This window comes from Barbus barbus (genome assembly GCF_936440315.1).
Source record: "Barbus barbus genome assembly, chromosome: 45".
In the NCBI taxonomy this organism is placed as follows: Eukaryota; Metazoa; Chordata; class Actinopteri; order Cypriniformes; family Cyprinidae; genus Barbus; species Barbus barbus.
In genome coordinates this window covers 14,514,667-14,535,037 of record NC_136723.1, presented here as the reverse complement: position 1 = coordinate 14,535,037, position 20,371 = coordinate 14,514,667, and the positions used below count along the sequence as shown (strand labels likewise).

The 20,371-nt window shown below is 40.8% G+C and overlaps 1 protein-coding gene across 2 annotated transcripts in view; it reads left to right on the top strand.

Annotated features, from left to right (window-relative positions):
- Nucleotides 1-20,371, top strand: part of LOC306864523 (protocadherin alpha-C2-like) — a gene marked incomplete at its 5' end in the record, with an annotated part of 40,879 nt that overhangs the window by 8,414 nt on the left and 12,094 nt on the right. The window contains 2 exons of one of the 2 annotated variants that reach the window (XM_079408586.1): nucleotides 9,537-12,294; nucleotides 15,353-15,411. In XM_079408586.1, the coding sequence (XP_079264712.1) occupies nucleotides 9,784-12,294; nucleotides 15,353-15,411 (2,570 nt within the window). Of the gene's footprint in view, nucleotides 1-9,536; nucleotides 12,295-15,352; nucleotides 15,412-20,371 lie in introns of those variants that run through there. The other variant, XM_079408587.1, reaches the window with a different exon arrangement.

Sequence of the window (20,371 nt, the reverse complement as noted above, 5' to 3'; positions counted from 1 at the left end):
TTTCTATCAGACAGAATGACCTGAAAATTTTGTTAAGGTCACTCTTGGATTTTTGTCCCTCCGGATGGATGCATTTTTTATGAAACGGAGGTGCAGAGTACAAACAGATCGCATGAATGATGAATGTTTCACAAATTCCCCATTTATCTCCGCAGGTTCTCTAAATTCCCTAAAGCTCAAATTTGAGAGGATGTGCATCTGCATAATTTCTTGTTTACAAGGTTATCAACAAGGATTCTGCAGAATCTCTTTCACTAAAAATGTCAGAGCATACAAGTAATGTGTTTTGTATCTTTATAGCGATCCATTAGCCTGCCGTTATTGTACAAATGCAGTGCAAATGCATCCAGCAAAGCATTTTAAAAGCAAGCTAATGGTGCTATAACATATATTATTGGTATATCATCATTTATTTGCTCTTTTGCATATGTATGCTGGTTTACATATCCATTCTGTTCAGATGCCTCTCTCTGGTTGTTGGGTCTGGAAATAGAAAGAACAGTTGATGGTTCCCTGCAGTGTATCAGTGAGAGGAAGGGTGGGTCATCTCTGCAGAGGGCTGCAGGTGGCAGAATGAGTCAAGCTGAACAGAATGCGGAGAGAGAGAGAGGCTGTGGATGGTTTGCTAGTGCCCTCTGTTGGCTGCAGTGCTAGTGGTGGCTTTCAGGGATGTGTGAGATCCTTACTATGAAGTGTTTATTTCATACCTCAGCCAGTAGGGGTCTTACAACATCCTTCTGAACCATACTCTGCCCACAATCATTTCAGATACCCCCTTTCTCTATTTTTCTCACTTTGTGTTATACAAGCCTCGCCTTCTGCTCCCATGATGCGTTGCCTCTCATTTCTTTCAGGACATGCAGTCCTATTACATTTCTCTTTCTCTCTGCTTCCTCACATACACTTTCTAGCACTGTGTTTTAAAATTATTTCAAGAACCAAGATCTAGGAACTTTAGTGTCTTTTTCTATACAGATTAAAACAAACTAACGGCAATAAAGAAGGTAATCACTTTTTCTTATAAATAGAGTCCTATACAGAATATGCACACTGTTTTTGACATGTTTTATCATATTTGATTTTCATTCAGATATCTAAAAAATAAACCCCTAAAACAAGATACATTTATTTGAGAAACAACATTGAAGATAGTAAGATTCACTTTCATTGATTGTAGCTTGAGTGTATTTTGATTTTGTCTCATACTGTTTCATTTTTAACTTGTTTGTACTCATATAAAATTTGACCAATAGGTAAAACAGACTTTTTGGGGTGAGTTTTGTTAAACAAATGAATACTTTTATTCTGAAAGGATACATTTAAGTGATCAGAAATGACAGTAAGGACATTTATAATTGTTCTTTTTCATATTAATGCTGTTCTTCTGAACTTTCTAATCCTGAAAAATAATTATTGTTTAAATAAAAATATTAAACAGCACAACTGATTTCAACATTGATAATACATGTTTCTTGAGCAGCAAATCAACATATTATAATGATTTCTGAAGTTTAATGTGACACTGAAGACTGATCATGTGACACTGCAAATTCAGCATTGCCAGTGCAGGAATAAATTACTTTATAAAATATATTAAAACACAAAACAGTTAAATAGTAATTAATCACACAAACAAAATGTAACTTTTTTACTGTATTATTACTGCATCAAATAAATGCAGCCTTGGTGTGCATAAGACTCTTACATAAAGACATTAAAAGATCTTCCCAACCTCAAAATTTTAAACAGTAGTGTATGTTCTCTGAAAAAAAAAAAAATCTATAATTATATAATATATAATCTATATATCTTCTCAATATAGAGTGTTACTCGTCAGGTAATTTATCTTGTTTGAGGATTTTTAGATTTGATTTAAAAACAAGTCATAAAGACAAATTTAATATTAACATATTTTTAGCATATATTTCTGCATTCTTTACTGTCTATATATTATAGATATGTTAAACATTAGACCAAAATACTGTGCATCTGTTAGAAGAGACTATATCATTCATTCTGAGGGGAAAAAAGTGTCAGAGTTGGTTCATAGCCAAAATATCTATCATTCAGTAGTGCAAGGGAGTAAACAACTCTAATTTTACCATTCGGGTATAATGACCTACATCACCAACACCAAATATAGGCCACAACTGGCAGAGCAGAGAGAAAGAATGAGAGAAGAAGACATGCATGTAAAGGGAGTGTGAAAGAGAGAGAGAACCTGAACTACAGAGGAAGAGAGGTTTTTAGTGCACACTGCGGTGGGTGGTGTGACTCTGGATGCCCTTGCTGAGGGCACTGTTAGTGCAGGCTGTCTGTGCGGTGTCTCTCAGATGGGTGCATCTCTTTTAATATCTGGCACACTTATGTAAGTAGGGTCAGGGGAGGAGGAGTACCACTTGTAATGGGTTTCTGTCCAGCCAAAGGTCAAAGTTCACAAGTCAAAGCTCAAGATACTATATCTTTTAACAGTTTGATTAGCTAAATGTTGTCATTTAAGGATATAGGGAGGAGGTCTAACTCTATATTTAGGGTTTTAATAAAGTGTGTTTTCTAAGGAGAGCAATTTAATCTGTCTTAATCTTAATCTGTCTCTCTAGTGCAGTTGTAGTGAATAGGCAGTTTTATACTTACTGCTTTCTCTATCATTCACAACTCACCGCACTCAGTTCCCCAAAGCTACAACTCACTTCTGTAAATGTCAAGACAGTCTTGTTATTGCACACTGACAGTGAAAGTACATGCACATGTAGAATGATAGACCTGGTTAAGCTTTTAAATTTCCTGAAGTGGAGACCTTATAGAACAAGAATTTATAAGACCAAGCCCGTCAAGCCTTCCATTGTTAAAATACTTGGTTTTAATATGAGACTTTGTTAATTTGTCTCTGCAGTAAAGTTTCATTCTGAAATACATGTATGTGTATTATTCCAGATTTATTAGTTGCACAATAAAAATCAGTTTGTATTTTACATATATGTCTTGATAATCTATCAGCAATTCGGTGTCAAAAACAAATGTACATTGTGTGTGGGTTCGAGAGAGACAGCAGGTGGGATCAGAAAATAAATTTGGATTGTAGATATTTGAAAGTCAAAAAATTAAACATTTGGGTATCTGACCCACTTGCTTACAGAGTGTTTTGTGCTGCAAAACATCTGGTATCACTCACAATGGTTTCCAAAAATATCAAAACATAGACATTATGAAAACAATGCACAAACACTGCCTACTGTTTCACCTATAATGCATATTCAGCCCAAGGAAAAAGGGGTAAACATTAACAAAGAAATATATATATATATATATATATATATATATATATAGAAAATAAGGCAGTTATTTCTATCTTTTTCTGTAGTGTGTCAGAAGGAAATATCAGTTTACATTTCCAAACATTAATTTTGCCATTAATAGTAATAATCCAGTGAGATTTTTGTTTGCACAAAGTCTGACAACAGACAGTGCTCCACACAGAGATCTGATCTCATCATCATCCAGTCTGTCTGAAATGACATGAAGAAACAGAACAAACTGAGACAGACTAAATCCAGAAGAACTGTGGCAACGTCTCCAAAAATATTTTATGAAAAAATCTCAAATTTCAAATTAAAATCTCAAATTAGCTGGTGAAAATATTAGTGTTCTAATAATTTTGACCATCACTGTGTGTGTGTGTGTGTGTATATATAGTGCTGTCAATCGATAAAAAAAAAAACTAATTAATTACGAATTAATCGCGATTAAGCCCACTTAACATTAAAGTTTTTAAATATACTTTTATATTGCAATAATTTCACATTCAATCTTCAAATTAATGTACAAACAACATAAGGACAGTGCATTTTTAAATATTTGTATAATGGCATATTTTTTTATGACTGAAGGCCAGCACCGTCTCTGGAATAGTTTTTTCCCCAGTAGCTATTTTATCATTGATTAGCCATTCAACATTACAAAGCTTTCAATTTTAACATTTATTAGACTTAAATAAATAACTTCTAATTTAAGTGAACTTAAAACAATCTTCACATAAACCCATTATAATAAACGTCATACCTGTGCCCTTCAGCAGAAATATACAGAAATTTAAATTGAAGTTGTCAAAAACATTCTAAATTAAATATAGATGATCCCTTAAAGCTAAAAAAGTAATTTTTTCCTCTTTCAGGGTGGCCACTCATGACCGCTCCCCAACCGGTGAGGGATGCGTCCGTCGCTAGCATTACGCGGTGACAAGGAGCTCCCAGCACCGGGCCCTGAGACAAGAACCAAGCTTGGCTCCACATGTCTAAGGCACGTAGGCATCGCCGTGTGACCTTGATCATGCGAAGCGGGTTTCCCCTCGGGGAGAACCCCTTGGTCTTGAGCCACCACTGTAGGGGCCTCATGTACAGCAGGCCAAAAGGTATCACGTTGGACGCAGCTGCCATGAGCCTCAGCAGTTCTGAAACTGCTTGACAGTGAGTGACTGCCTCTTTCACTCTCTTGACTGAGGTGAGGATCGACTCGATCCGAGCAGGAGACATACGTGCCTGCATCGTGGTCGAATCCCACACCACGCCTAGATAAGTGGTTCTCTATACTGGAGAAAGCACACTTTCTTGGCGTTCAGTCTCAACCCCTTCATGTGCGCGAGAACGACATCTCGATGCCGAATCGCCACCTGCTCTGATCGAGCTAGAATCAACCAATCGTTGATGTAAAAGTGCGTGGTGAGAGTGCAAGGCCAACGAGAAGAACCCGATATTGGTAAGCTTTGCCCCCAAAAGCAAACCTCAGGAACCTCCCGTGAGAGGGAAGGATGGAGATGTGAAATATGCGTCCTTAGATCTATCGTGACAAACCAGTCCTCAGACTTGGCCTGAGACACGACTGAAGAGTGTAAGAACCCTGAACTTCAGTCACATGACTGAGCGGTTCAACTGACGCAGATCTACCATCCTTCTTTGGAACAATGAATTACCGGTTGTAGAACCCAGGCTCTCTTCCGTGAGGAGAGACCACCCCGATGGCCTCCTTCCTCAACAGAGTGTCTACTTCCTGTTCCATGATCAGAGCCTGCTGGGGGCCCATGCACGTGGGAATCACCCCGGTGAAAGGCGGTGGCGGAGCTCCGAACTGAATGCAAAGGCCTTTCTCTACAGTACGCAGAACCCAATGAGATCCATTTGGCAGTAGTTTCCACGCTGCCTAAATGGTCTACTAAGGGAACCAGTCTCTCGAGACTGGCCTCTGATGTACTCAGAGCTGCTGGCACCAGGAGCTCTAGAGACCCCCGCAGGGGTGGCGAGCTTCTCAGCTCCGCTACACTTCGGGCGGAAGAAACTGAGAACATCGCTCGCTGGAGCCAGCAGCGCCCTGGAACTCTGGTAGGGTTAGCAGACTGGTCTCCCGAGGGCACTGGGGGGGGGGGGGACACACACACACACCGTATAATGAGGTGTAACCCGCTCTGCCCCAGAAGGGTCTGCCCTCGTAAGTCCTGGCCATAGCATCAGGACTGCCTCAGCCGAAGCCCCCTAATGAACGACAGTCCTCAGACCCGCGTTATCCCTAGGAAGTTTAGGCTGACCTCTGGTGTACTCAGAGCTGCTGGCACCAGGAGCTCTAGAGACCCTCGCAGGGGAGGCGAGCTTCTCAGCTCTTCTCAGCCAGCTGCGCCCTGGAACCCCGGCAGGGTTGGCAGACTGGTCTCCCGAGGGCACTGGCAGGAGACGGACACCCTCATAAGCCCAGAGCCTTACGCCCGTAGAGCTTCTTGGCCAAGGATCCCTTAGACTTAAGAACGGTCCGCAGATCCGGCTTAGCCTTAGAGGTCCCCGACCCAGAGCGTTTGCCACCACGCTCTGTTTTGTACCTCTCTGAAGAGGGGCTGGCATGCGGCGAGGGCTGCTCCTGCCCAGCAGCTCCCTGAGCAACGCGCGCAGCAACACCGAGCTCTCACTCAAAGGGGGTAAGAACCGCACACGTGGGCTTCCACGAGCGAGAGCGCTAGATCTGGGGAATGCAGGAGGAGATAGGGCGAACCCGTCTCCAAACCGTTCGCCAGATCCATGTTGCGATTCCCGCAATCTCACTCGCCGCCGTGCCTCAGCAGCGGCGGGAATGCGAGATGTACAGCGGGGAGAAGCACAATCAGCCCCTTTTCTTTTTTTTTTTCTTTTTTTAGAGCTGACCGCGCGCCGTTCTCATTCATAATATGCTTGTGCAAACACCGTTTCATTGACGCGTCCACCTCCTCGGAGGAAGACAGGTCTAGGGAAGGGAAGAAGATAGGGGCTCGCCCGTCTTCATTCAAAGCTAGTGAAAACTCACTCCTCTCTTTTTCTTTTTCAAAGAGAGCCTTCAGAGAGCAGGCATAAGCAATGAAAAAAGCTCACAAAACGGGTAGTCAGCTCCCTCGAGAGCTGAATCTGCGTGCTCTGCTCTCAAGCCGACCACACACAGACTGCGTGTATCCCAAGCAGTGATACAACATGTGCAGGGAGAAACACACAGCCCGTAATGCGATCTGCTATCGCCCCAGTGCTTGCACATATTGCTGGAGCCTATTTCAAGTGATTGGGCCAGGACAAACAACACTAAATAAGACTCACAACACAAATCGCCAGACACACAGACAGAGTAGCGGTTGCTGAATGACAAAAAGCAAACGCCGGCTCCTCCACCGCACGTGCTTTTATGCGTCCCGGTCGGTGACGTCACCCGCCTATGACGTCTCGCCCATCCATTGGACAGATTACACTCTAGTTCAGAGCGCGGGCACGCTGAAGGCGTTCCCGTAGCGTCGTCGACGCAGCTCGAGTTCCTGGAAGGGAATCCTAGATATTTTAGGCAATATAGAAATTCTGGCCAGGATGCGTCCGGGAAAAATATCACGTATAGTCACCTTATATAAAATATTACATGCATGCACAGTTTTAAGGCTTTAGTTGTATTTTTGGTAACTTCATGACTTAACTGACCATGACATTGCATGCACGTAGTTTAATTCGCACTTTGATATGAAAGGATACAGGCTACAGCGCGCGTCGGTGTCTTTGTGCTTGCAACTGAAGAGCGCGCGCTGCGAGCACAGTACAGTTTGTGTGTGTGTATATATATATGTGTATATATAGACCACATTGCTAAAACTGCCCGGTCCTGCAGATTTCCTTTATACAATTAGGAAGATCAGGCCCTTTCTTTGGCTACCAATAGCTGCTCCCATAAAATTCAAGGCATTAATGTTTGCCTACAAAACCATCTCTGGCTCTGCACCCCTTTACCTAAATTCAGTACTGCAGACCTATGTGCCCTCTAGAAGCTTGCGTTCTGCAAGTGAACAACGCATTATTGTGCCATCCCAAAGAGACACAAAATCACTTTCACTGACTTTTTCATTAACTGTTCCCTCCTAGTGGAATGACCTGCCCAACTCAATCCGAGCAGCTGAGTCCTTAGCCGTTTTCTCGTTTCTGCTTATTTCATTTAAAATTGGAAAACAAACTATCAAAACGTACACGGACCCTCTTCCATCTTTATTTAACCCTCTAACTCTAGGACTCTCTATTCTAATTCTATTTTATTTATCGGTCTTCTTTTTATTTAAAAATAAATAAATAAAAAATACACACACACACACACTTGACCCTATATCAATTGCATATTTTTTCTCTAACTGCTAGCTCTTCTTGAAAGACTAACACTAGCTTTTTTTTTTCTATTCTATCCACTTGTTTTTAAACAAACAAACCACAAACAAACAAACAAAACAAAACGAGGTTTCTTTTTTCTATATTCTACTCGTCGTCTTAAAAAAAAAAAAAAGAAAAACCTTGCTACGTGTACTGCATTAGGCTAACTTAGACTTGTCATGGCACTTGCATGTTTTTGCTCTTTTTTGGTTTTGATTGCTTCTGTTGTCCTCATTTGTAAGTCGCTTTGGATAAAAGTGTATGCTAAATGACTAAATGTAAATGTAATATATATATATATACACACACACACACACACACACACACACACACACAAATAGTGATCCCAAATCGATAAAAATTTAATTTAAATCTGGCATTGAACAAATACATTTGATTGCCACCTCCTCTTCTGTGCTCTAGTGACCCCATACTAAAAAAATAAAAATAAAAAAAATGATCATGATAATAATAATAATAATAAATAATAAAAAGTTACAGTTCCTATTGTAATGAACTTTGACCTACGAATGGCCCATTTTATTCTGAAATATGTTGCACAAAATGTATAGTTAACGTTAAAACAACATAATATAATAAACAATTTTGATAGTAATTGCTAGATAAAAAAAAAAAAAAAAAACGAATTCTGATCTGAATGAAGAGTTTAATCTACTGCGTTATATGGTAATGACATGAAGCGACTGTAATGCGACGGGTTTACGCTGACAGGCTGCCCTGTCTTAGTTTATGTCATCGGTTTCAGAGTGACACGCTCCCTCACTGTGGCGCATTTTGACGGATGCATAGAGAACGCGCCCCAGGCGCGCACGCCCGAATGACCTGGTCTGTCTGAAGTCAAAGCCACAGACGGAGAGAGAGGCGGAGAGAGAAATGCGCATTCTGGGGCAATGATAATTATAGACTTTAATGAATATAGCCGTTCTGTGACCAATAAAGTATAAACGTATTCTGTATTTCAAAACATTAGCAAAATTTTTATTTTATTAATTTTTTTTTTTCTGAAACATTAAAACGCTTGGTAATCTACAATAATTTGGATTGCCATTCTTTGGGCGCTGGCAACGATAATCATGTTTGAGAAGTCTCAGCCTGTCAGAACAGTGAGAATCTACAGATGCAGGTGTAGATTTACTTGACAGCAAACTAAGGATTGTTTGACTAAAACAAAATAAAATAAATTAGTTAAAAATAATTAACTAAATAAAAGGAATTTTTAACTTTTGCTTTAGCATTTTCACAATATTAAACAGTACAAATACGTTTTGTGTTTTTAAATACAATTTTGTTTACTACATGGCAAGATATCCAATTAACAGCTTTTGACTTGAGACTTTTACTATAGATTTTAAATATTTTTTACACTCTTGCATTTTTTTAATACAGGGTAATATCACAGTCAGTTATATAGATACAGCAGAATCCAATCTCTTACCAAAAAAAAAAAAAAAATCACTTGGAACATATTTAATTTTGAGTCTTTTTCCTCTTCCCTGACTCTTCAAGAGTGATGAACCAAAGCTTAAAACGCACTGGCCTAATTCAGGGAAAGATAATGCATCCCAAATGCTCACTTTCTAATTAACGTGTAGCTTTTTTCCTCCAAATTTAATGACATTAATACATATAGGTGTTGCTTTTTGGCTGCTTCTATCAAGCTGTTATATTTTCTTACAAGGTTTCGAACATCAGAATGCATTTTATTTGAGTAGGCGGCCCCTCTCCCGGTGTGCCGCACCAACACCGTCGAACTGAGCTATGAAGAAGAGGGGGGGAAGGAGTACGAATGGGAGGGGTGGCTTGAAACAGAGAGAGGGAGTGCGCGCAAGGCGAAATATGCAGCACCAGTGGCAAGGAAACACACCCGTCAGCTGAGCGCAGAGGGGAAAAAATAGGATAAGCGCGGACAAAGGAAACATGGACGCATCCGAGAAGTATCCGTGCGCGTTTAGAATGGAATTGACAATTAGGCCATTGTGCACATAAATGCAAAACCTTTAATGCTGAAGTGGGAGGCAAGATATTGCAAGCTGACAAGGCGGAGTGCTATTTTTAATCCGTCTGCGGATCCTATGATCTTGCGATGGCTGTTGCAGTGATATGTGATTGCCTAGACAAAAAAGTGCCTCTTTCTTTTTTGCTATTTTTATTATTTTGTGGCCTTGCTCTCGGACAAATACGATATTCCGTGCCAGAAGAATCGGAGAGTGGAACGATTGTAGGTGATATTGCACAGGATTTGGGTTTGGATGTTCGAAAGCTCTCCACCCGAAAGATTAAGGTAACGTCTGACAGCGGCAAAAGGTACGTGGACCATAAGAATGGAAAATTATTGGTAAACGAGAGAATTGACAGAGAGACATTGTGTGATACAAGCGCCCCGTGTGTTTTGAATCTAGAGGTTCTTCTTGAGGACCCAGATGAAGACCATAATGTCGAGGTGGAGATAACAGACGTGAATGATAATACGCCGCAGTTCCCCAGAGAAGAGTATCAATTGGAGATCACAGAGTCGGCTTTGCCGGGCTCTCGTTTTCCGATCGAACACGCGCAAGATGCGGACATCGGTTCCAATTCGGTTCGATTGTACCGGCTCAGCCCAAACGAGCATTTCGCTCTCGATTCCAACAAGCCTTCGTTGAATACTAAGCACATCGAGCTTGTTCTCAAAAAGCCCTTGGATCGCGAGCTCGCCCCTTACCATCAGTTAATACTGACAGCGACAGACGGTGGCACACCAGCACGAACAGGTACCGCAAAAATTAACGTTCGCGTCTTAGATTCGAATGACAACAACCCCGTTTTTGACAGCTCAGTATATAAAGTCAAATTGCTTGAAAATTCGCCCAAAGACACTTTGGTTATCAAACTGAATGCCACAGACCAAGATGAAGGATCAAACGGGGAGGTGCTTTATTCATTCAGCAGTTACACCCCAGACAGGGTTAGGCAGATGTTCAGCATGGACACCAACACTGGAGAAATCAGAGTCAAGAGCAATGTGGACTACGAGGACACTAATTCATATGAAATGTACATCCAGGCCATGGACAAAGGCCCAGCTCCAGTAGCAGCCCATTGCAAAGTGGTGGTGGAGGTCATGGATGTTAATGACAACGTTCCAGAGATCGTGCTCTCGTCATTGTCCAGTCCAGTGCGTGAAGATGCCCGTGCAGATACCATGGTGGCTCTGATCAGTGTGACTGACCGGGACTCTGGCCCTAACAAACAGGTTACCCTTGAAATTCAACCTGGTCTTCCTTTCAAAATCAAGTCGTTTAGAAATTACTACACCTTGGTAACCTCTGCCTTTCTTGACCGCGAGACCACAGCAGCCTATAATGTCACCCTCAGCGCTACCGATGCTGGCAACCCTCCCCTTTCGTCTCGGAAGACCATTCAGGTGGACGTTGCAGATGTGAACGACAACCCTCCACGCTTTGAGCAGACCTCCTACACTGTGTACGTCATGGAGAACAATGCACCTGGAGCCTCGCTCTGCACCGTCAAAGCTCAGGATGCGGATGTCAATGAAAACGCTCGCATCACCTACACTGTCCTAAACGACAACAATCACGGGATCCCGGTTACCTCCTATGTGTCGGTTAAAGCGGACACAGGTGTTGCCTATGCCCTGCGATCCTTTGACTACGAGTCACTACGGGAGTTCCACTTCCAGGTTAAAGCTCAGGATGGGGGTATCCCACCACTCAGCCGTGTAGCCACTGTCTATATCTACATAATGGATCAAAACGACCATGCGCCCGAGATTGTGAGTCCTCCAGCCAATGGCACACGCTTAACAGAGACGGTTCAGAAAAATGCAGAGCCAGGAACTTTGATCACAAAAGTAGTGGCTTATGATGCAGATGCAGGACAGAACGCATGGGTCGTCTATCTGCTGGACCAGGCCAGCGATCTGGATCTATTTAAAGTTCATGAACACACAGGAGAAATTCGTACAACACGGCGCGTCCTTGAAGACAACTCCACCTCTTTCAGTCTAACTGTACTAGTAAGGGACCATGGCGAACCACCTCTGTCATCCACCGCTACAATCAATGTCGCTGTCATGGAGGTGCCACTAAAAGTCACGCCTGACCCCAAACGAATCATCCGCCCTCACAGCTCTCTCTTGTTTTCCAATGTGACACTGTACCTAATTGTAGCCTTGAGCGCCACCACCTTTGTGTTCTTGGTGACCGTGGTTGTGCTGGCTATCGTGCGCTGCCATGCCTACTGCACCCAGCCTGGGTCCTGCTCGCCCTGCTGTGTGTCCCAGAAGGCCCAAGCGGAAGGTGGCTCAGGAGGGGGCGGAGGTGGTGGTGGTGGTGGTGGTGGCTCTCAAGCCAATAACAATGTGGTGCTTAGACGAGACCTCAAGGTTGAGCCTCATTATATTGAGGTCCGGGGTAATGGCTCTCTGACCAAAACTTATTGCTACAAGACCTGTCTGACTGCTACATCGGGCAGCGACACGTTCATGTTCTACAACACGGGCCGACCCATCAGTGGCACCTGGGGCTCAGAGCGCTTTTTTACTGGAGGGAGCGGATTTGTTCGCAGGCTTAGTATGCCAGATGCAGCACTACAGGTGTGTCCCATTAGAAAGTATATATCCGTAAAAATACAAAAACTGTACAAATCACATTTACAGTAAAAAAAATTGTTTAATTGTTGCCAGTGTTTGGGGTTTTACATAAATTCTAAATAGCAGTAAATAAATAAATAATAAAAAATAATAAAAATAAAATTAAATATAATCATAATGTGATGCATCACACATACATTTCTGAGAATGTTTGTTTATTGATTTGTTTAATCTTCAATTTTATCATTCTTTTTGAGTATTTTGTAGATTTAAACCACAAATTACATTGTAATTCACTTTTTTTTTCTTCCAAAAACTCATTATACAATATTTAACCAAGAAATGCAGTATGTTATGTTAACCAAATTCTCACCATTTATTTGCTATGGTATTTAATATATACATATATAATTGGTTAAACAAAACCCTAAAATGTTCTCATGCAGCACAAGGTTATTTCAATACTAGATATATTGGAAACCAAAATTGAGCTATAGCTCAAAATAGTGCTACTCTTGTTTCCAGTATGTTTTATTGTAAAAAGTAATTTGGTCAGACCAAGAGCTGCAATAAAGCTCTGTGCCCACATGTGAGAAGCTTGTCATCTCCTGTTGTACTGTGCGGTTATCTAGTGCAGCTTTACAGTGCTTTGCTTCACCGTGCATTAGTGTCAAACATCAAGACTTTCTAGAGTAGCACATTGCATTTGTGATGATTCAGGCGTTTGCTCCCACATCTGAAGCTGTCATCACATTTTCAGGATTATTTTCTTCCTCCCACTCCCATGTCACTGTCTTTACTCCAAGATTGTGTTTGAATTTCAACATTATTTGTGTACACTATATTACACTGAAGTTTATACATTTACTTTGGGTACCACATAGACCATTTTGGGGGGAAAAAATCCTCACAGTTAATGCAGATAGGATACATTTTTAGTATATTGCCTTGCAATGCATTTGCTGTTATAGATGTTCAATTGATGTGTTTTTGTCAGTGTAATTGGCGTGAATTCATGTTCACTCTGTCAGCCATGGATTCGTGAAATGTGTTTCAATTAGCCAGAACATGATCCAAAGGCTGTGCAGCCTTGATCTCTGGCTCATGGGAGATGTTGGAGATGGTTTAAAAAAGACAAAAATAGTCTAAAAATGTCTGCATTACAAGAATAACTAGAGTTTGCAGAGATGCTCTTGACAGCCTTAGATGTGTTGTGAGAGGCACTGCAGCACATTCGACACTGCAGAGGATTTAGGAGCAGAGGCCGTCTGTCCAAGATAAGAGAGCAGACAATGAAATTAACCTCCAGCCTTTGATTCTCAAGCCCGGCAAATTAGATTGTGAGAGCGAAGCAAAGTCTCTGCACGCACTCTCTCCCCCCTGAATTCACCTGATTAAAGAATGTTATTTACTCAAATTATCTGGGCCATTCTCTAATGCCTCATCCTATCGCATATTACCCAACCTAGTTTTTTTTTTTTCCCTTACTAGGGCAAATATAAAAAGACTGGCAACTACGTGCTTGTGATCTCCCACTGTGCAAGGCCATTTAATTCATTCACTGTGAATTGCTGGAGGAACAGAGGACCATCTTATGTTTGAGGCTTGCAAGGTGAATGGTCATCTTGTGACCAGTGCTCAGATTGAGTTGATTTGGTTGAGAGCAGAAAATGCTCAAGGATCATTTTACATGAGGTCAGCTGGTATCCCAGGATGACATCATTCCGTACCATGGGGACTGAGGAGATGGATGCTGGGAGAAGAGAAAAATGTTTAGGGACTTGATGTTGAGCAGAAAGGGCAAAGTCATTAAACAAATGTGTGGTAGTGATGCACCGATATAAAAATTTTGACTGATACCAAATAAATATGGACTTATTTCAATGTTATGGCTGATAAGTGGTAAATGGCTGATATTAAAATGATGATTCTATAATAATTGAATAAAATCACTACAATCAGTCATTTTAAAAGCTATGAATTTAGTCATCACAGAATTACAATTGAAAATATAAAAAGAGCATATTCAGTCATAAATACATTTACACATTCTTTAAGATTAATTTGAATGAGCACTAGATTATGGCAAAGATTATCTACACTTTAAAAATAATTTTTCAAAGTTTTAAATGAATAATAAAGATTATTGGAATATATTTCACAAGAAAATACCATTTGAGTCTTTCTACCTCAAAATGTCTTTTTTTAATTCAATGTGTTCTTGCCATTTCTTTGAAACAATTTTCACTCAAAAATTGCTTGTAAATTTCACTAATTACAAATTAAATCTGAGACTTGTTATAGTTTAAATGTAAAACCATACTGAAAAAATGGTGTAGAAACAGTTTTCACAAATAATTGCGAAGAAATTGCAAGTGGAAAGATGGAAATATTGTTCCCTTTCAGAATCAGAATTAGAATTAGCTTTATTGCCAGGTATGTTTGCACATACGAGGAATTTGTTTTAGTGACAGTAGCTCCACAGTGCGACAGAATGACAGCGACAGGACAGGACAGGACACGTAGGACACGTTCGACGTACGTCTCCGTTCCCTCCTTCAGGGAACGAGGGTTACATACGTAACCGAGAGGTTTTCTTGTAAAACCTGCTCCAATAATCTTTATTAACAACTTCAAAAGTGTAGGTGGATTTGATCATATACATCATAAAGTATCTAATATCTGCCAATGCCAATATATTAAAATCACTAATAACAGTCATTAACCATATGGTACCATATATCGTGCATCCCTTGTAATGTAGTTTATGTTATTAGGTGAATGTCAAGTGTCCTTCATGTGGTTTATTATGAAGAATGCTCTCTCCACACATACAAGTTTTATATCAGTGAGTCATGGGCCATGACATAGTGCCAATAATCGTCCCTGTAGTTATGGTCTCCTTTAGCTGTGGTTCATATTAAAATGCAAGACAGAAACACACACACACACAGAGCAGCATGATTTATTGATGAGAATGTATCTAACCGTTTTCTATCCTTCCACCCCTTCTTTCCTTCTATCTCTCCTCATCTTTCTCTCTCTTTCTCTCCTTCTCTAGCCCAAAGGAGCAAATGCTGAATGGCGTTACTCTGCGTCGTTGAGGGCAGGAGTGCAGAGGTAAGCACTTTTGCTGTTAATAATGTCCTGAAAGAGTTACAGTCCTCTCCGAACGAATATGGAAAACATCTCTTCTCTGTTTGCTGTAGCTAAATAAGAATTAAAAGTGTTTGTCCTGATCTTGAGTTCGGTAGCTGAGTAAAAGTGTAAAAGCACTATGAATCATGTCCATCTCTAATTTCCTCATTTCCTGATGGGTAATAATCAAATCCGGACCCTCAATGTCATTATGGAGGAAACCATCTTGTTTGAACTTAATCAAATAGAAGGGAGAGAAGAAGCTAAAAAGCATCTTCAAAATATTATACATGACATACAATGTTTAAAATGATTTTCATTAAACAAAGAATTGCTATTTCACTCTTTAGAGAAAATATTATACTTTTACAGTAAGGTTCAGTTTGTAACATTAGATAATGCTTCAGGTACCATAAAATAACAATGAAAACCATTTAGAATTTAATAAGGTTAATGATTTTTTTATTTATTTATTTATAAATATACTATTGTTCATTGATATTGATATTTTTATTTTAGTATTATTAATGTACTACTATGGTATTTATTCATATTTTGAATTGCCTTTTATTTTTATATTTTCAGTTTTCATAGAATTTTTTAATAATTAATATAATAAAATGTAATAATTAATAAGGCTTTAATCATTATAATTATATTAATGAATATTTCTATTTAGCTTTATTATTATTATTATTATTATTATTTTACTTAAATATATACAAGTACTTAAACATGTTTTTGTTTCATTTAGTTGCCAGAGCATCATTTCTAATTTTTGTTTGTTTTACAGTTGAGGTTTTTCATCTAATATTTAAATTGTATTTTATTTCAGCTTTATTTCAATTAATGAAAACAATTTTAATAGTTAAAAATTTTTAGTTAATAGTAACAACACTGGTTTATACAACTTACTGAAATAGCATTGCTCACATTGTTCAGTTCATATAAAGTCTGATGCACTACAAATATATCTTTATGGTATTAACCAAATTTAACCTTACTCTGTCATCCAATATATTTCCCCTTACATATATCTTGATTACAGAGAAGCAGTGCAAATCAGAAATATATCAGATTCAATTCCACCACCACATGAAATTATAGTATAATAGGCATACTAATTTGTCTCTGTATATGTTTGCTGTTGATCAAATTTAACAAAAGAGGGTGGGATAACAAATTACAAGGAGCCAGTTAGTAAAACAGAAAGACTGTCAGTTATTCTGCAATAGAGCCTCATCCAAACACCAGAACCACGACCACCAGGAGCTCTTTGACTTCTTCCTGACCTCTTGTCTATTCCTCTGTGGACCAACTGTGCTCTGTCTGTCTTCATCATGCACAAACTCAAGATTTGAAGTGTTTGCTAAGGGCCTTTCCCTGGCATAGTGGCTCTGTAGTCTGATCTTGAGTATGTAGGTCATCAGCATTCTCCACAGCAGATGCACAGTCCTTCACAACCAAGCATAAAGGACAAGTTAGCAGATGAGCTGATTGTGTGAGCTTACCCACACCCGATAAGCAGGAAAATCAAATCTCGGGGGAGGGGGGTATTTCGATGCACAAATATTGACAAAATGAGTCATCTCTGAAATGCAAAATATTTTTTCTCTAACTCTTTACACACGCACACACACTTACATCTGGAGACAACAAGGCCCCCTCCTCTATCCACCACAAACAGTTTCTAAAGGGTGAATGAATGTTTTATGTGATAATGTTGTGATACCCTGTGGGCTCATCTCCGGGGATGGTTTTGTGTGTGTGTGCATGTGTATGCTTGTTTTATGTAGTTTTCTGTGACTGAAGGCTGGTGCAAAAAGGGGCCAGGGGACATTATACACAGGGGACAAATTAGATGGAATTTCAGTGAGCCACTTAGAGCACCATATAAACATAGTACAAATTTTCATACGAAAAAAAATTACATTTAGATATGCACCAGTATTTAAATATTAATTCTGTCAGATAAGATGATTGTTATGGCCGATAACTGATAAATTGCATATATTAAAATTCTATCAGAATTTTTATTGTCATATTTTAATCAGAATGAGCTTTATCAGAATGAGTTTACTGGCCAAGTATGTTTACACATACGAGGAATTTGTTATAGTGACATAAGTTCCACAGTGCAAGAGAAAGACAGCAACAGGACAAAGATAATAAAATAATAATATACAAATAGGCAAATAGGCAATGCACAAAACAGCAAAAACACAATATATAATATAGACAATTGTGTGTGTACAGGTCTGATATGTGCAAATTTGAAATGAAAAAAATATATATATACATATGTGTGGTGAATAAATAATGTATAATAGAGTTGTGTGTTCCGCGTTTATTGTCAAGTGTTCATAAGATGGATTGCCTGAGGGAAGAAACTGTTTCTGTGTCTGGTTGTTATGGTTCTCAGAGCTCTGTAGCGTCGACCAGACGGCAACAGTTCAAAGAGGTTGTGTGCTAGATGTGAAGGGACCAGAGTGATTTTACCAGCCCTTTTGCTCACTCTGGATAAGTACAGTTCTTGGAGAGTAGGGAGGGTTGTACCAATGATTCGCTCAGCAGTCCGGACTACCCTCCGTAATCTTCTGAGGTCAGAAGATTCTATATAGTTTTATATGAAATAAATAAAAAAATAAAACACTAAAATTGAAATGTAATAATTTTAAATGTTAATTTAGGGAAAGGTTAATTTAGACATCACAGATTTACATGATGTATTCATCCAACATGTTCTCACTCCCAACTCCTCACATATTAAAGCTTGGTCAAGACCACTTGGCATCTGTATTACGTGTCAGTTTCCATTTAGTTCCGTTTTGTCCTTATTTGGTATTTCCTGTCCTTGTTTAGTTAATTATCATCCAGGTCACCTGTTTTGTATTAATCATCTTGTTTCCTCATTAGTTTGTGTTCTTTATAAGCCTTGAGTTCAGTAATCTTCTTCGTCGTGTCTTAAAGTTATGTTTATGCCGTATATTCTGTTATTGAATACGTTTGCACCATTAAAGAACCTGATTATTCTGAATCCCTCGTCTTCCTGCCATCCTGGATCAGCATCACGTAACAGAAGACACGACCGACAGAGAAGATGGATGGACGAGCCCTGTTCATCAATATTGCTCATGCCAACCAAGAGCCTCTTGAATATGCACAGGCTTTTGTACCACTCGCCCTCGCCAGCTCCCTCGAGGGAGATGTGCTCAAGACGCTGTTCCGGCTCGACATTTCGTTCCATCAGCCACTGGAGCTCCCAGACACCTCCAACCTCAACTAGCAGGAGACGGTCATCCGGTGTCTGGATAGTCTCCAATCCCGAGCCGGAATCCCGCCTGCGTCGAAGCCTGTGCCGCCACCTGTGCCGAAGATTGTGCCACTTGCGTGGCAAAATTAACGCCGACGTCCGCGGCTCTCCCTAGCCCACCGCCATCAGCGGCCAACCCAAGCCCGCCATCAGAAAATTGAAGATTCAAGATTTTTATTTGTCACATACATAATTATACAGAGTATAACCAGCAGTGAAATGTAGGGCAAATATGGGAAAATATGGCAAGCCTGTCAGCAGAAGCTCCCTCCAAACCAGTGCCCGCTCCTCGTCAGGATTTCCCAGTGCCCGCTTCTCCAGGGCCAGTCTCTCCAGTGCCCACTTCTCCAGGGCCAGTCCCTCCATTGACCGCTTCTCCAGGGCCAGTCCCTCCTGTGCCCGCTTCTCCAGGGCCAGTCCCTCCTGTGCAAGTGCTAACAGAACACCCCCAGGAATCTGTACTGCCTGAGCGCCCCCAAAAGTCTGCGCTGTCCGAGCGCCCTCAAGTGTCCGCACTGCCCGAGCACTCCCAAGAGCCTGCTCCTCGCAAGTGCCCCCAGTGCCTCTGCTTCGTCTCCGCTTGTCCCGTCCAGCTTCCCGTCGTCTCCGCTGGTCCCGTCCAGCTCCGCGCTTCCAGAGCGCCCCCAAGAGTCCGGGCTTCCCGAGGGCCCTCCAGTGCCCGCTCCTCCAGAGGGCCCTCCAGTAACGCTCCTCCAGAGCGCCCCACTCAGCCCGTTCCTCCTGAATGGCTCCCAGAGCGGAACTTCCGCAATAATTTTTTTTTGGGGGGGCCATATAGTCACTGCCTGTGTGGCCGGGCCAAGGGCCAAGGCCACGGAGCTCCCTGATCCGCCATGGCCTCCCGAAAATATATGGACATTGCTTCCCGAGTCTCCTGTCCCGCCATGGCTCCTGGAGTCCCCTGACCCGCCCTGGAGGCTTCCCTTGTCTCCTCCCTGTCCTGGCTCTGCTCCAGCCTCCAGAGCGCCCGCCCCCCCTCCCCAATGTGGCGATGTCTGTCACGTGTCGGTTTTCATTTAGTTCCGTTTTTTCCTTGTTTGGTATTTCCTGTCCTTGTTTAGTTAATTATCATCCAGTTCACCTGTCTTGTATTAATCATCTTGTTTCCTCATTAGTTTGTGTTCTTTATAAGCCTTGAGTTCAGTAATCTTCTTTGTGTCTTAAAGTTATGTTTATGCCGTATATTCTGTTATTGAATACATTTGTGCTATTAAAAAACCTGATTACTCTGAATCCCTCGTCTTCCTGCCTTCCTGGATCAGCATCATGTAACAGCATCGCTTTTTGACGCTCAAGGGACCCCTTTTGGGTAATTTTTCGACGTGCAGTTCCTCTGTTTTAAATAAGAAACCCTTGACGTCAATATGCTGACACGAAAGGTACTGGGAATTTTATCGTCATGAATGATTAAATTATATATTGGGTAATAATACTGCCATTATTGCGTATATGTTGGAGTGTGATTTTATTTTTTCAATGTAAACAGTCACAACAGTTTTATTTATATTACACTATTTACACATTTATGAGCACGTAACCCAACCCCTGCTCCTAAACCTACCATTTGTCAATAAGACTAAAGATATAACAGGCAGATACAACTCCCGT